Consider the following 17335-nt stretch of genomic DNA (forward strand, 5'->3'; position numbering starts at 1 on the left):
CGGAACCGCTTTGCCTCACGACCGGAAGAGGTTCTGCGTAAGGGCGTTGGGGCGGAAGTGACGGGAAGCTGGTAGCGGGGTAGTTGGCGGGTGGTTGATCAGAGCCGGTCGCCATGTCCGCGGGGAGCGCGACACATCCTGGAGCCGGCGGGTAAAGCTCCGCGGGAGAGGGCATCGCAGCGAGCATGGGGCGTAGGAGAGGCGGAGGGATCATGGGAAGCAGCGTATGGGTGGAGGGGCGCTTAGTTGGGAAGTGTACATATTGGAGGGCCGGACTCTTGAGGAGGGTGGTGAGCAGGCCCGGGGCCCCTGAAGAAGGCCAGCGGGGATCAGAGAGAGGAGGAAAGCAGGGACTTCGGGATGGACTAGACAAGGGGAAAGCGAAAACGAGGGCGTATAGGACAGAGTGGAATCTTTTGATAGGGACGACGGAATGGAAAGGAAGGAGACCTTGGGAAAAGATTGAAAGAAGTATTTGGGAAAATGTTGCAATAGTTGTCTATTTAAGGAGAGATGGTAATTTCGGCTCTGATAGGAGATTCGAAGTTGCAAAGGGAACATGATAGAGGGAAAATGGGATGCTAAGGCGTAGTAAGGGGAGAAAAATATAAATGAAAGCTTTGGTAGATCCCAGTATTTTCCTTTTACTTCCGTAGGCGCCGCAGCAAATGGGACCAACCAGCTCCAGCCCCCCTTCTCTTTCTGCCACCAGCGACCCCAGGTGGGGAGGTTACCAGCGGTGGGGGAAGCCCTGGGGGCTCCACGGCTGCTCCTTCTGGAGCCTTGGATGCTGCTGCTGCTGTGGCTGCCAAGATCAATGCCATGCTTATGGCCAAAGGAAAGCTGAAACCAACTCAGAATGCTGCTGAGAAGGTATTTGAAGTTGAAGGGATTCTGCTAATTGCAATTTTAATGGGGGTTATTTTGTAATCTTGTAATCTCCCAATAATTTGCGTTTATGGAAGGAGAAAACAGCGATACAGTAATTTAAAGATTACTTAGTTTTGGAACATATTTGATGATATCTTGTCATTTGTTTTTAGGAGACAATTTTGATTGGGCTGATTACATTTATGGACCAAAAAGCTTGTTTTGTCTATGTTCACGTAGTTCAGCTTAAGTTCTATATAGTCATCTAAAGCAATGATGTAATATGTTTTTTGATAACATGCACATTTTCCCTGAAGTCAAAAGAGAAATTCAGGTAAATCATGTGAGCTTTAAAATGTCGTGTCTAATTAGAAGCTGTAGATTCAGATTTCTAATGACTGACTAACTAAAGTGCAGTTAAACATAAACTAAAATGAGTAACTTATATATGGGTTATTTTGCTCTTTTCGTACAAATTGAGGAAATTATTTGCTCATTTTATAAAATCCCTGTTATAATTAGAATCTTACAACTAGAATGGATCTGAACTTTGAAGCCTTTTAATTTACCTTGCCATAGAATGCAAGAAGCTTCCTACAGGATAAATAGTACAGTTCCGTTTGTATTGCTAGAATGCATGCTTTGCACTTAAAAAATCCTTACAACAATTTTATGGAATGGATTATCGTCACCACTTTATAGATAAGGAAAATTAGGTTCATGAATAGAAAGTAACTGTCCTAGATCTGTAAGTGGTAGGCACAGATGTCTGACTTCAGAGTCACCTTGGACAGTTGGGTGTTTAGCTTTGGTTTGAAAGCCTCTGGAGTTGGAGAATTCAGTGTGTTCCAAGACAGACCATTCCACTGTAGTTATACTTTGAAAAAAATTCTTTTGGCTTAAATTAAAATTGCCTTTCATGGTACCTGGGAAGAGATGAGTTCTGTGTTTGAAAGTGCAATTCATGTGAAGTGATGGATATGTTAATTAGTATGTTTGTGGTGATTATTTCTCATTGTATACATATATCAAGACATAAACTTGTGCACTTTAAATGTATACTATTTTTGTCAGTTGTACCTCAGTAAAGCTGGGGGGAAAAAAAGAAAGAAAATGCAATTCGTCAGCCGTCCAGTTTATCAGTAGATAACATCAACATCGTTTATCAGTAGGCACCTGTCTGGATGCTTTAATGTTCAAGTTCTGTGGATTTGGTGAAAACTTTTAGTGAATTGGAAGTTTGTTATTCATTGTATTTTTATGGTTTGAAAAGATTGTGTGAGTCAGTTGTCTCTTTCTAAGGTCTAGAAGGAAATACTAAAAGCACACTGACAGGATGGATACTTGAATGTTAAAATTCTTAATACAGATGTTAATCATTTAGACTCATTTTTTCTCTAAATAGTAATCTCTAAAATGGTAATTGAACTCAGCAGGAGGCAGCATGATGCATAAATATTGGATTTACAATCAGGATTCCTAGGTTTGAAACCCAGAATCCCCAGTTACTGGTTGTAAATTTTAAGATTTAGTTCCTTGGTCACGTTAGCCACATTTCAGGTGCTCGATAGACATGTGGGTAGTGGCACCCATTATCAGACTGGCAAGTAGAAAACAGAAAGTTCTGTTGGACAACACTGATATGTACCTTTAAAGGTGGCCATAAGGATTCAGTGAGATAAGATGTGTAAATGCATTCTGAAAGGGGCTAAACAAATGAAAAGAGATATTGTTGAGTTTGTTTAGTTTGCCTCCACATTTAAAAAATGTACCTAATGAGCAAATAAATAATCTGTATTTTACCTTCCTTGTGCTGTCCAGGGTAACTAAAGGTTGGGGAAGGCCATCTTGAGGTTAAAATTTTTTCAGGTAACACTCAGATCCAGCTATCTGGAGTTGCCTATAGTTTATTTTATTATTATTTTTTTGGCTGTGCTGCACAGCTTGTGGGATCTTAGTTCCCCAACCAGGGATTGAACCCAGGCCCTTATCAGTGAGAGCACGGAGTCCTAATCTCTGGACCACCAGGGGATTCCCTGTAGTTTCTTTTTCTTTTCTTTTTTTTTTTTTTTAATTGAAGTATAGTTGATTTACAATGTTGTGCTAATTGCTGCTGTACAGCATTTTTTTTTCCATTTTATTTATTTTTTTTATTGAAGTATAGTTGATTTACAATGTTGTGGATTTGTCTGTAGTTTAAATTGAGAGAAAACAGATCAGGTTTTAGGATCTTACTTGGCTTTTCATTCATTCTCTTTTGTTCTTCCTTAATAGAGAGTAAAGGGATGTGAATTAGATACAATTAGAGGTCACTGTAAGGATGGAATTAGTTAAATTTGTTGTGTTGTGACTGTACCATTGGCACAAAGGCCACTTCCCATTACACAAATGAGATGTATGAGTTGTTGGACTCTGTTGTGCATGGACTCTACCCTGCCCTATATTTTACTACACGTGTAGCTGTCTGAGCAGCAAAGCATCATAACTTGGCCCTTTAATTTTCCTTTTGGAGATTGCAGCTTCTGTTCCATAATGTTTCTGTAATTATATGGTCATAAAAATACACACACGGCCAAAGTTACAGAGAAATCTGATGATGGCCTTCAAGTAAATTGACTGTATTTGATGTCATTTTAGTGAGGTTTTGTTTGCTTTTTATTTCATTTATGAAGAATGACCAAGGAGTATTTCCAGGTGTGTTTGCAGGCAGGCAAAGGGAACAGTAAGGAGGTGATGGCACTTGGGAAAGGGTAGTTTCAAATTGGACAACAAAGAGATATTTATTTCATCATATAAACTTTTTAATCTAATTTCTCTTTTTGTAGCTTCAAGCCCCTGGCAAAGGCCTAAGTAGTAATAAAAGCAAGGATGACCTGGTGGTGGCTGAAGTGGAGATCAATGATGTGCCTCTCACGTGTAGGAACTTGCTGACCCGAGGACAGACTCAAGATGAGGTGTGGAGATGTCGGGCCTCTTTGGGGAAGGTGGTGGGTGGATGTAGTTTCAGAAAAACAAGGCCTTTAAACACAAACAGGAGTCAGATTTTTATTAGTGGATTTGGGTCATCGTCTGCAAAGTCAGGATTGGGTTTAACTGTGGAAGAACTTCTTAGTGAAGGTAAGGAAACAGATATGGGTGAATTCCTTGAGTTAGTTTGAGTACGAAACAATGGAATCAAAGTTTCAGATAATAGGAGAGAACTCATTCCTGCCTATTGGTGGAGTGAATTAATGGGGAAAATCTATCCTGCTACCTGTCATTGAACTCAGTTGCCACATCATCTTTTTAATAGAATGTTTCCTTTTTAGATCAGCCGACTTAGTGGGGCTGCAGTGTCAACTCGAGGGAGGTTCATGACAACTGAGGAGAAGGCCAAAGTAGGACCAGGGTGTGTATGCATATCCTGTACTTTGGGGCAAGGTTGGACATAGGACTCACATTAGCTTCATATTTTTCATTTGTAGGGAATATGTGTATATGTTTGGTTAGTAGCTATACACACACACATGCTTTATAGCAAAATTTGGAACGTCTCAAACAGATGTAAGTGTTAGCAGCTATTTTCTTTCCTCTTGCTGTTTGGTTTTTTACTTCACAGTTAATGCTTTTATTGGAGGAAATAAGTTACACTAAAGTGTAAAAGAAGATAATAATTGTTAACGTTTAATGTATACGTTTCTAAACTTTTTTCCTATGGAAATATTTCCCCCAACAAATGGGTTCCTACTTTGTCATAATCTCCCTTTTAGAAAAATCCTTTTATCAAATTCCTTATTGCCTCTATGATGATTATAGGTTGTAGGTTATCCATGTAAAGGTTTCATCTCAGTTTAGTTTCGTTACTTCCATTATTCAGTTTTTGAGGGCAGGTATTCAGGCAGTGCAACATTTTTCACATTGTTAAACTAAATATAATTAGGAGGCAAAATTTGCTCCCCACCCCAAACCAAGACTATACTTTAACTGTGTATATGGAGGGTTGCTGTTTTGAACTTTTTTAATCTTTAAACACGGTTGTATTTTACCTACTGCTTTTTATTAACTGTATGGTTAGTGATCACTTTCTTCATTATTATAATCACAATCTGAATCTAAGCCACTTTATGTTTAGAATCTAAAGAGTCTTCTCAGTTGGGTGTGGGCCTTTATTTTAATTTTATTTATTTATTTTATAAATTGATTGATTGATTGTTTGATTGGCTGTGTTGGGTCTTTGTTGCTGAGCATGGGCTTTCTCTAGTTGCGGTGAGCGGGGGCTATTCTTCGTTGTGGTGCGCGGGCTTCTCATTGCGGTGGCTTCTCTTGTTGCGGAGCACGGGCTGTAGGCGCATGGGCTTCAGTAGTTGTGGCACGTGGGCTCAGTAGTTGTGGCTCACGGGCTCTAGAGCGCAGGCTCAGTAGGTGTGGTGCACGGGCTTAGTTGCTCCGTGGCATGTGGGATCTTCCTGGACCAGGGCTCGAACCTGTGTCCCCTGCATTGGCAGGCAGATTCTTAACCACTGTGCCACCAGGGAAGTCCTGGGTGCGAACTTTTAAAGAAATGTATCTATATGCTACCATCACTCTTGTCTCATTAGTTTGGATAGCCAAGAGCACATTTGTCTGTAACTTATTAGACAGCCAGCAAAAAAAAATTCTCTTCTCAAACATTGGGTTATCCAGTTGACTGGAGACTAATGTTCATGAGCCCATAAGAGCATATTTGATCCCTGTGTGGGCCCGTTAACTTTAAGCAACCAACAAAGTTTATTCATTCCCCAGCTGTAAAACCATGTTCTTAGAAATTAACTAGCAACAGCCATTTTCATGTATATAGTCTCTTTTACTTATTTGGAAACTTTGTGAAACAAATTAGATTTGGTGACCCATTTGGCTCCTTTGTTTGTGACCAGTTTGGGATCATCATTTTATATTTCTCTTTATAGGGATCGTCCATTATATCTTCATGTTCAGGGCCAGACACGGGAATTAGTGGACAGTAAGTAATGTTTTTGGCTCACCTACTGTTTTTTTGTGAAGGGCAAAGTATTATACGTAGTAAGTTGGCAAACTATTTGTTCCTGATGGCTGTTCTAACTCTTCTTTATGAACTAGTTGTGAATGTGCTTGGGGAATCTATAAAACGGATTAAAACATGAGTAATTGAGCATTGGCCTGTGTTTACCATTGGGTACTAGTCAGTTCGTTCATTTCTTTAGTATAGTATCTTACTATCTGTGTTTTTCCCTAGGAGCTGTGAACCGAATCAAAGAAATTATTACCAATGGGGTGGTCAAAGCTGCAACAGGGACAAGTCCAACTTTTAATGGTGCGACAGTCACTGTCTATCACCAGCCAGCGCCCATTGCACAGCTGTCTCCAGCTGTTAGCCAGAAGCCTCCCTTCCAGTCAGGGGTATGTTTTGTGGAGAGATCATTAACAGTGTTATCATTTCTGTAAAAATGATATATGCCAAATACTACAGAAAGTATGAAGAAAAACCTGAAATTCCAATCTGAAAGTTACCGGCATTGATATCCTATTAATGGACCATTTAGGTTTCTGAGGGGTAGTGAACATCTGAACACACATCTCTTTATACTGACACATTCTAGAAAAGGGATTGATAGATCAAAGAGTACACATGTTGTACATTTTGAAGTTAGTGGTTTGATTTAAATTTGTAAACTTGATGGCAACTGGAGGACTAAGAAGGCTGAGTCTGATGAAGCAAGACTCTGCTGATACAATCCTCCTAGAAAAAAGGGTTGGAGAGAGCAGCCCTTATTGGAGAACATCACAGGGCTGACTGTACTACCCAACATTTTACTCCAGTTTTACAGTAGACTGTCTTTGCTGTTTCTTGTTAACTTACATCAGTTGGGGTAAATAGGTATGCTTACTCAGTATTGAATCTTGGGTTTTCACCTCTTAAATAGATTTCACTGAACACAGTAAGGTGTTAATGTAGTACGTATATACATGGAATATGTAGTTTGCATTTAAATTAAGCTACTTGATAGGGTTTTTTAGGCTCATGGTAGAAAATTATAGGGGGTTGTTTATTCTAGAAGTGATTGAAAGTATCTGGAGGATTAAAGTATTTTGCATAATCATTTTCAAGATTAGGTTTTAATTATGTATTCTCTGTTTAATTTGAGGTATTCTGTTCTTCTACAGATGCATTATGTTCAAGATAAATTATTCGTGGGTCTAGAACATGCTGTGCCCACTTTTAACGTCAAGGAGAAAGTGGAAGGTCCAGGCTGCTCCTATTTGCAGCACATTCAGATTGAAACGGGTGCCAAAGTCTTCCTGCGAGGGAAAGGTTCAGGCTGCATTGAGCCAGCATCTGGCCGAGAAGCTTTTGAACCTATGTACATTTACATCAGGTATGGATGGATGGGTCTGAAGATATTTGGATACTTGTCAGCTGATTAGTACAGGCAGGAATGATTGAAAAGGAGCAAGAGAAAATGGGCTTAATAAGTAGTAACATAAGGAACTTAAGTAAATATAGCAGTAATCACTTTGTAATTAGTTAATAAAAACTGAATTAAGAGGTGGAATGGGTTTTTTTAGTATTCAAATCCTTGGGTTTTATAAGGGTCTGTGATCATAAAATGAGCTGTGATAAGCCTAAAATAACTTTCATTTAAACCTGTGAGAGCATTAATACATCTTATAGTAATTTTAATGACCTTCAAATATCTTTTCTTTATATCAAGAAGTACCATTACTCAGAGAAGGAGACCAATAACATTTGAGTAACGATATTAGTTATATCTTGAAGAGATTAAATGACTTTATTTTTGTGTTCCTATTTCGTGATTTTCAGAAACTTAGATTTGTGCTATATTGAATATATTACGTTTATAAAACAGCATACAAAGTGGAAGCAGAATTCTGTATCTTTTCTTTTTCTCCCCTTCAAATTTCTTGGTTCTTACGTCTTTGCAGTCATCCCAAACCAGAAGGCCTGGCTGCTGCCAAGAAGCTCTGTGAGAATCTCTTGCAAACAGTGAGTTATATTTATCTGTCTGAAACTCATTTAGGAGATCTACTGCCATTTTGGACTGTGTGTCTTAGCTATTTTTCTACCTGTATTAGTTTCCTAGGCCTGCCATATCAAATTACCACAAACTGGGTGACTTAAAACAACAGACATTTATTCTCTCATAGTTCAGGAAGCCAGAAGTCCAAAATCAAGGTGTGGGCAGGGTTGGTTCCTTCTGAAGCCTCTGAGGGAGAATCCATCCCATTCTTCTCTGCTAGCTTCTTACGATTACCTACAGTCCTTGGCATTCTTTGCCTTGTGTCAGCATAACTCTGCCTCCATCTTCACCTGGCCTTCTTCCCTGTATCTATCTCTTCTTATAAGGATAACCGTCATTGGTTTTAGGGCCCACCCTAATCCCGTGTGACTGCATCTTAATGATCTCCATCTGCAAAACCTTGTTTCCAAATGAGGTCATATTCCAAGGTTCTGGGCAGACAAGAATTTGGTGGTGGGTGGGAACAACACTATTCAAACCACTACATTATTCTGGCAACTAATATTCTCTATAAGGAAGTCAAACTCCCCTAGCCAGGGTCACAGTTGGCTTGCATTTCTTCTTCAGGAGCTATTTCAGTATGAAATTTCTAGTATATAGTGTCATAAAATCTCGTTGTCAGTTGTTTAAATACTACTATTAATCCCGGTCAAGTTGTTTATGATGCACATTCCAAATTTAATAGTAGCTTTAGCTAAAGTAAGGGTGGAGCTATAATAATTTAAAACCAGTTAGCAATGCCTTTGGGATAATTGGTTTAATTACCCATTCTTTTTATTCTATAATCAAATAACCAGAAGTTAAACCATAGGGCTGTTTTTATAGCACCTAAAGGAAATCAGGTTTGGTTGCTGAATATGTTCAACCTTGTGTTATTTGGTTAAGGTATTTGGTATTAAGCTTTTTGGGAAGAAGCTATTGTTTTCTTTGCTTTTGTGAGTTAACCTGAGTTACCAACCCTTGTACCATATAACTTCCTTGACCATTCCCCTTCTTTTTCTTTGTTGCCACTTGAATTGGACTTAGATGCTTATAATAAAGAACTGGACAGGGGAAGTACTAAACCTTCATTAAACCATGAGCTCCTTGAGGGCAAATTACCCAGTAAATAAAAGAATGAATGACTTCTCTACAGTTATACAGACAAGTTAGAAATTTCCTAACTGCTTAATTTCTGTGGCTCTCTGAATGATTTTGTACCCCAGAATTGGGTCAGTTTGTGGGAGGGGGGGAGTTAGGATGCTCCTGATGTCCATGCCCCTGGTTCCCAAAACCTGGCTTAATAATTTATAGGTGTGCCTTATTAAAATTTAGATTAAACAAGTCTAAATTTGATTGAAACATCAGTGGAAATGTTTTAATTCCTAATTGCTTTGATCTTAGAATTATATATCCTTATACATACTCAGTGAATTGGGACTGTTCCATATTGATTTGTTTTCCCTTCACTTTCAGGTTCATGCTGAATACTCTAGATTTGTGAATCAGATTAATACTGCTGTACCTTTACCAGGTGTGTATGTCTTGAAGTGTTTAACTAAAAAATATTTTGCTAGTGATATTGATGTATAAAATATGATACTTGAGGCTAGATTAACTGTGCCAGGGCACTAATAATGTTCCCTTTAACTTAGGGTAATTTGGAAAGCCATTTGTGCCTCAGTAGTTTTCTTCCCTAGAGATTAAGTTTAATATTCAGCGAAAATGTCTCATTCTGCTGCAGCTGATTAAACACTTTTTTTCTTCCCCCTCAGGCTATACACAACCCTCTGCTATAAGTAGTGTCCCTCCTCAGCCACCATATTATCCATCCAATGGCTATCAGTCTGGTTACCCTGTTGTTCCCCCTCCTCAGCAGCCAGTTCAACCTCCCTACGGAGTACCAAGCATAGTGCCACCAGCTGTTTCTTTGGCACCTGGAGTCTTGCCAGCATTACCTACTGGAGTTCCACCTGTGCCAACACAATACCCGATAACACAAGTGCAGCCTCCAGCTAGCACTGGACAGGTAGGATGCCAGGATATGATACATGAGACCATTGAATTAGGAAAAATTGGGGCAGGGAAGGGGTGGAAAGCTGGTGGTATTATTTAGAAGTAATATGGAATGTGACGTATTTTTTTTACCTATTGTCTTCTTCCTGTGTTCCTACCACCAAACTACCTGAATACTTTGGAGTAGTGTGTACATGTGTGTGTATTCATCCTAAAGTTTGCAGTCAGTTTCATAACTCTTGCCACCAAATACAACTTTAGAGCAAGAGATGCCAGGCTTTCTCTGAAGGGCTGGATGGTAAATATTTTAGGCTTTGTGGGCCATACAGTCTCTGTCATAACTACTGCACTCTTGTTGCTGTAGCGCAAAAGCTGCCGCAGACAATACCAAATGAATGAGCATGGCTGGGTTCCAATAAAACTTGATTTACAAAAATAGGTAGGCCAGAACCATAGTTTGCCTGTCCCTGGCCTTGCAGTGTTAGGAAAGTTCTCATGGAGAAAGGCTGGCGTACTGCACTCATCTAAATGATTGGAACTGATTTACTAATCTTAGAAGAAATATACCATATACAGTGTTCCTAGGCCAAGAGATAATGTACTTTCCAAACTCAAGGATTATAAATGCTGGTATATATTTCTTAAGCTAGGTAAGAAACTACAATTTTAGGAAAAGAGTCAGTAGCCAGCTCATCTAGATTATGTACAGTCCTTCTTAGAGGCAGGGGAGAGACTAATGGAAGCATGGTAATGGATTTATGGCAGGTCCTCTGTGGGCCTCTCATAGTGTACCCATGCCAGAGTAAACTGCAGCCTCGAACCATTGCCCAGCCTCCTTACCAGTGGGCTGTGAGCACTGAAGGGGGTTGTATAGTGTGAAACCAAAAATGGGCTTATGAACTCACTTCTGTTTGTGGTCCCCTAGTCATAATTATTTTATGACTTTTATATTTAGGCAGAGCTATAGTTCTGCAGCTTTGAGCCACATCCTTTTATAATTAGGAAGCAGTATGGCAAAGTGGGTAAGAGTTGGGGTTTAGAGATAGACTGGCAGGGTCCGTGATGCTTCCCCATTTTTGAGCTATGTGATCTTGGGATAGAACTTAGTCTATCCAGGCTTTGGTTTTCCTTATATGCAAAATGGACATAATGATCATATCTCAAAGAGTCGCAAGGATTAAGTAAGCAGTCAATAAATATTGGCTGTTATTAATGAGAGTTTTCCTTTTAGAAGTGCTTGTTTTCTCTAATATATCTGTCTTTTCCTTTTGGGAACAACCTCTTAAAACATTAGACTTGCTCTTGACATAACAACTTACCCTTGGAAGTGATAGATGAAGTTGCCTTTGCCACAAGCATTAGCATTTATGATCCACAAAGAGCTAATCACATTGATTAAAGGGCTTTAAATAAGAGAATGTTCTTGAGAACTTCTGAACTAAGTAAGTGGCTGGAGTATCTATTGTTTGTTAATGATCATGTTTGCTCCTAATGGCCAAAATGTGCATCAAGTTTTTCCTGAGAGTTCAAAGCACTATCGAGTTTGTCAATTTCATGTTTTCCTACCATGAAGGTAGGAAGACTAGGTGATACTGTTACCGCATTATACATGAAGGAAACTTAGGACCAGAAGATGAAGGATTCATATGAAACATACTGATCATTAAAGTATATTTTAATCATCCTTTAGTTATTTGTTAGTTGGACATTCTCACACTTTTTTCCTCCTTGGTTTGTTTTGGTCCCAGAGTCCGATGAGTGGGCCTTTTATTCCTGCTGCTCCTGTCAAAACTGCCTTGCCTGCCGGCCCCCCGCCCCCGCCCCAGCCCCAGCCCCCACTCCCAAGTCAACCTCAGGCACAGAAGAGGCGATTCACAGAGGAACTACCAGATGAACGAGAATCTGGACTTCTTGGATACCAGGTTAAATAAAATATCCTGTCTTACTTTCCTCATCTTATCTTACTGTATTCTCCCTTTAAAGAAAGATAAATTCACATCTGTATCAACTGTTCTACCAGTACTAGGATTTCTGCTTTCTGGAATCCATTTAGATTAGGTATTTATCCTTGGGGATTAATTTAAAGCAAGAGTGATTCCCTTTGGGTGAGTTTTGTCTTTTGGGGTCAGTGTGATAAGAGAGTATAAAGCTCTCTGCCTAGAGAGAAGTCTCCTATGACTAGCATCTGGAAGTTCTGTAGAATTCTGCACTTCCTCTTTATACAGCAGACTCTTGAAAGCCTCTGATAGCTTGTAATGAAATGTGTAGGGAAGAACTGTTATTCTACCAATATATGGTTTGTATTTAAAACCTTGGCTTTCAACTTAGTGTTCTCTTTTTCCCTCCTAAAAAAGAGGATGATGTCTTTCTCCAATTCCTACACCCCTAAAAAAAAGATAGCCAGAAATGCAGTGATTCTGTGCATGTATGTAATTATAAACTCAGTAATTCACTAATGAGTCTTTTTAAGATTATTAAAATATATAATTTCGGTGCAATTTTGTTTTATCAGGAGAAGCACCTTTTTGCCAGAATCCTTGAAGCATTCTTTGAAACAAACTCTGGAGCGTTTTTGTAGTTTATAACTAGATTTGTACAAGCCAGTTAAGTCATGGATAGTTGAAAACATACAGACATAGCATAGTGAATCACAACATCCCTAACCAAGTCCTACAGAGAAAAATAACAGTCTCTACTCAAACTATAGTTACACTCCAAATCCCAAAGAGCTATGTAATGCAGCTTACTGCAATTTATCAGAAAGATGAGGCACTTGACAGTTACATTAAGGAGCTAAAGTCAATACAGCAGTTGTAGATTTGCTAATGCCACTGTATTTTTCTGCTCATAGCATGGACCCATTCATATGACTAATTTAGGTACAGGCTTCTCCGGTCAGAATGAGATTGAAGGTGCAGGATCGAAGCCGGCAAGTTCCTCAGGCAAAGAGCGAGAGAGGGACAGGTAAGTTGGTTGTAACATAATTATATATGAATACATTCAGATGTCATTTTTTTGTACTATTAATGTGAATAATGATTGTTGCTACGAGCTTCCATGTTCTGAAATTGAAATGAAATCATTTGGATCAAACAAGCTCCTGTTTGTTGTAATTGATGCAGTAATGGAAAATATGATATCCCTTACACAGTCTTAGAAGCAGTTATACTCAGCCTGGAATAATTCAGTACTTGATTATTCACCTATCTTCCTTTACTTTTATTGTCTGAGTCTTAGCCATTTTTCTAAGGATAGACAGTAAAAGAAGTGTTACACCATTTTTGCTACTTAGAATCATAGAATATCACTGATGCAGGTGCTTGAATGGGAGTCCAGCCTGCCATCCAATGCTTGAATTCTCCTTTCCTATATTATGTTAGCCTTCATAAGATGGAGCTGACTTATCACAACAGTTCATTCTGTCATATTCATTCATTCTGTTATATCTTTTATTTTTCATTTCTTAAGTGACAATATCATACTTTAATTCTTGGTGCATCATTTTATAAACTGCCTAGAAATATGTAATGTGACTGGCAAATTCCATTAATGGATAGACCATGTTTTACATGTAATTGAAAGTATATAAAGGCATATCCATACAAATCAAACAGTTAAGACAGTTACTTTCAAGTCATGACAAAGATAATTTGCATTGGAAAGATCTCTTTTCTTTTTTCTTCTTTATTTTGTTTTTTGTTTTTTTTTTGAAGTGTAGTTGATTTACTATGTTGTGTTAACTTTAGGTGTACAGCAAAGTGATTCAGTTGTGTATACATACATACCTATTTTTTTTCAGATTCTTTTCCCTTATAGGTCATTACATAATATTAAATATAGTTCCCTGTTGTATCTATTTCATTCATATATTTCATTCATTCTATTATATCCTTATAATCTTACCTTTTTTTTTTTGGCCGCACTGCTCGGCTTGCGGGATCTTAGTTCCCTGACCAGGGATGGAACCCCGGCCCCTGGCAGTGGAAGTGTGGAGTCCTAACCACTGGACTGCCAGGGAATTTCCTAATCTTACAACTTGATAACAGCTTGAAGAGTAGGGGAGTCAGGTGGAAAGGGTTGAAGTTAATAGTTAAACTGAACTTGAAAGATTATCTGCAGACTATATTGTTATTCTACCTCTTATCTACTGGAGATGTTGAAATTGTTTGAATTTGTCTGAAAAATCATTTAACTTTTTCTTTTAACAGGCAGTTGATGCCTCCACCAGCCTTTCCAGTGACTGGAATAAAAACAGAGTCTGATGAAAGGAATGGGTCTGGGACTTTAACAGGGAGTCATGGTGAGTAAGGTGTAGCTGGGGGAACAAGGGAATGGCTACGACTGGTCTTAAACTATTGGTTTTCTAAACTGATGTTCATTCAGGTGTGACTCATTCAGATGTTTAATCCACCCTCTGTAATCTATTGGCTAATGAGAATACTTTTTTTTTTATTTATAAGGACAGCATATAGTTACACAGCCTTTTATTTTCAACCGACGTGTGTCTAGAAAAGAGTCAGTCGACTTATATTTTATACATAGCATCAGTGACATTAAAACCCTAGGAAAAAGTAATGATTGGTAGGTCATTTCAAAATTTTGTTGCCTTTGTTGTTTTGAATACCTGGAGATAATCTGATCAGACTTAAAGATATTTCTTTGTGTTGGGAGCTGAGCCACATCTCCCCTTATAGCTGTATTTATTGGTTGGGAATGGTCAGCCAGTGGCTGTTTTTAAAAATGTTGCTTCTTAGTATCCCAGAACTCTAAATCCTGGAGAGGTCCATAAATGGGATTATTTTTGTTCTTTGCCTGTAGTCATAATAAAAATGAACAGAAGAAAATACATTTTTTTTCTTTTCTTAACTTCTTTTCTTTTAACTCTTTAAAAGGTGAAATATCAGCCTCCAGAGACTCACTTGCTAACTTTCCTTTTTTTTTTCTTTTTTCTTTTTTTTTTTTTTTTTGTGTGTGTGTGTGTGTTTCTTTTTTCTTTCTCTGTTTTCTTACATGGTTCTGGTGGATTCACATTTGCTGATGCTGGTGCTGTTTTTCGTGTGATCTTCAACGTTTTTGGGTGACCATTGACCCTGTGACCTCAAAATGGTGTCCAATTAACCACTTACAATTAACATCTTTTTTTTAATTAACGAATTTATGGTATTATCTTTTTTTTTTTTTTTTTTCCTTGGGGGGGAATGGGGTTGGGGTTGTTTTTCTCTCTTCTAGATTATCCAGTCAAGAAGATGAAAACTACAGAGAAGGGATTTGGCTTGGTGGCTTATGCTGCAGATTCATCTGACGAAGAGGAGGAACATGGAGGTCATAAAAATGCAAGTAGTTTTCCACAGGGCTGGAGTTTGGGATATCAGTACCCTTCATCACAACCACGAGCTAAACAACAGATGCCATTCTGGATGGCTCCATAGGCAACAGTGGAGCAGAGTTTTGAGCCTCGGTGACTCTTTAGCAATAATGCATGCATTTGATTTAACAAGACTCTGGGACCTGTACTGGGAACCATCTTGGACCTTTGCAGAAGTCAGAGATGAGTGTCCCCTTTCTTAAAGGGGTTCCATTCTTTTTAAAACATCCTTATTTCTGCCGTGGCATAGCATCTGTTAAAATTTACTTAGAATCACAAATTTGTCTCAGAAGCTTTTTAACAGTTGGTGAATTGTGCTTGTTCAACAGGGTCATTCCAGTATACCCTTTACCTGGTCCAGCCTTTTCCAAATGAATAGCCCCTATTCTGACGTAAAGCAAGTTTTATTTGTATTTTACTACTGTTTGGTCAATTTTGATAATAACTGGTTACATACAAAGCCTTACTATTTATTAGTGGGGAAATGGTTTTAAGACCATCCATCCTTTCAGTACTTAAATCTAAGAACCTCCTCATCCCTGTTTCATTTTTGGATTCTTTGTTTTGGAAAATGTGGTTTTACTAATTTAAAACTGTTGGATATAGCTGGATCCCGGGATAGTGAAGGTTTTTTTTTCCATTGGGATGATCCAAAGCTGGCACCTTCAGGCACTCTTGTCTCAGATAGCCGTTGCTGTTTTTATTGCCCGTCTAAGCTCCTTGTCTTCAGCTGGGTCAGAGAAAACTACTTGATCAAAAGCTGGTCAGAGCTCATCACAGAAATGAAACCCAGTGGTCTGTCTCTCTCAGAACTGGTTGCCGCTAAAATAGAGAGATTTGACTGCTTGCAATAGAATGGTGGACTTAGTGACTGAAATTGCAACTTGTCCTTTTTCTTGGCATTACAGGTTTTGCCAAAAGAACTTTTTTGTATCAAATATTGATGTGTGAAAGTGAAGGAGCTAGTCTGCTGAACCAGGAGTAGTTTGAGATACCGAACTGTCATTTTTGCACATTTGAATACTTTGCAGGCTGGCTTTGTATAAACGTATCCTCTGGTTTCCTATATGTTGTAAATATTTAGACCATAATTTCATTATAAATAAATGTATAAATATTCTGCTTGTGGTTTCTCTGTTCTTTCTTCTACAACCCATCCATATGCTAAAATTCATAAACTTTTTTACTCATAGCATAATGATATAACCCCATCAGAAAAATACATACGTGGACCCAAAAGTTTGCACATAGTTCCAAGAGTTTTATGACTTTCCAAAGTAAACCCTTGAAAGTCGAAATGAAAATGCAAAGGATTTTTGTGATGGATGTTTTCCACTCTGATATTCTAGCCCCCCTTTATTGAACATGGTTTGTAAAGGGACTGAGTGAAGGAAATATTTGTAAAGGAAATACAAATTATTCTTGGAGAAACATGCTTAAAAAGGAAGAAGGGTGAGCAGAAGTTGCAACAGAAAAATTTCCCTGTGTGAAGTTCCTTCTAGTATTTATGTGTGCTACCTAGAGGTGAATATAGTTGATAGTGCCTTCATTTATTGCTGTATTTAATTTAAGGACCCCTGAAAACTCTTGAATTATCATTTCCTGCCGGGGGATAGTATCAATACATTTGTTAAAACCAAAAAACCCTAATTTTTAAATATCTTTCGTTTACATTTGTTTAAAATATGTTCAGAAATCTGATTAGTCTAACTAGAACGTTCGTTATCTTTGAGACCTGATTCTGTTTTTAAGAGCCCAAGTCATTGTCCTTGTCCCTTTGGGGATATTTGCTTTTTCTGCTGTTAAGCCTTAAACTTGATCTTGGTCCTGTTTTTTGGGAGGATTTGGTGGGTTCCTGTTTCCTGTTTCCACATTCATTTGGTCAAATTTTTTTTTTTTTACTCTTCAACAGTACTGGGTAAGTTGTTATTCTAGAGGCCCCTTGTGTGTCGCTTATCACATACTTATTTGACTTTTGTGTTAATAATTGTTTTAACGCCTTTATTTGTGGGCATGTCCTGAGTATGGTACTCTCCCAAGGCCCTTAGCGGTGAGTCGCGGAACAGGCTTT

The 17335-nt window shown here is 38.4% G+C and overlaps 1 protein-coding gene across 4 annotated transcripts; it reads left to right on the forward strand.

The window, feature by feature from the left end:
- Positions 1 to 34: 34 nt before the first annotated feature.
- KHDC4 (KH domain containing 4, pre-mRNA splicing factor) lies at positions 35 to 16382 on the forward strand. Of its 4 annotated transcripts, XM_082352406.1 has the most exons (15): positions 35 to 151; positions 657 to 873; positions 3696 to 3824; positions 4179 to 4258; positions 5796 to 5848; positions 6101 to 6264; positions 7030 to 7241; positions 7810 to 7870; positions 9360 to 9417; positions 9659 to 9912; positions 11648 to 11821; positions 12751 to 12863; positions 14108 to 14199; positions 15129 to 15232; positions 16173 to 16382. In XM_082352406.1, the coding sequence occupies exons 1-15, from the start codon at positions 114 to 116 to the stop codon at positions 16206 to 16208; spliced, it is 1785 nt and encodes a 594-aa protein (XP_082208532.1). In that variant the 5' UTR covers positions 35 to 113; the 3' UTR covers positions 16209 to 16382. The 4 variants fall into 4 exon arrangements, 3 of the variants coding, with proteins under 3 accessions (XP_082208532.1, XP_082208531.1, XP_082208533.1); XR_014233708.1 differs by lacking the exon at positions 16173 to 16382 and having other exon boundaries at positions 12779 to 12863; positions 15129 to 15186; XM_082352405.1 differs by having other exon boundaries at positions 15129 to 16382.
- The last annotated feature ends 953 nt before the right edge of the window (positions 16383 to 17335 follow it).

Source organism: Balaenoptera borealis (assembly GCF_965194805.1).
Source record: "Balaenoptera borealis genome assembly, chromosome: 1".
In the NCBI taxonomy this organism is placed as follows: Eukaryota; Metazoa; Chordata; class Mammalia; order Artiodactyla; family Balaenopteridae; genus Balaenoptera; species Balaenoptera borealis.

Bases quoted from the DNA above. Each gene is read 5' to 3' on its own strand.
- KHDC4 (XM_082352405.1), top strand. From the start codon at position 114: ATGTCCGCGGGGAGCGCGACACATCCTGGAGCCGGCGG. The intron at 874-3,695 runs GTATTTGAAGTT...CTCTTTTTGTAG, and splicing joins CTCAGAATGCTGCTGAGAAG to CTTCAAGCCCCTGGCAAAGG. The intron at 6,265-7,029 runs GTATGTTTTGTG...GTTCTTCTACAG, and splicing joins AGCCTCCCTTCCAGTCAGGG to ATGCATTATGTTCAAGATAA.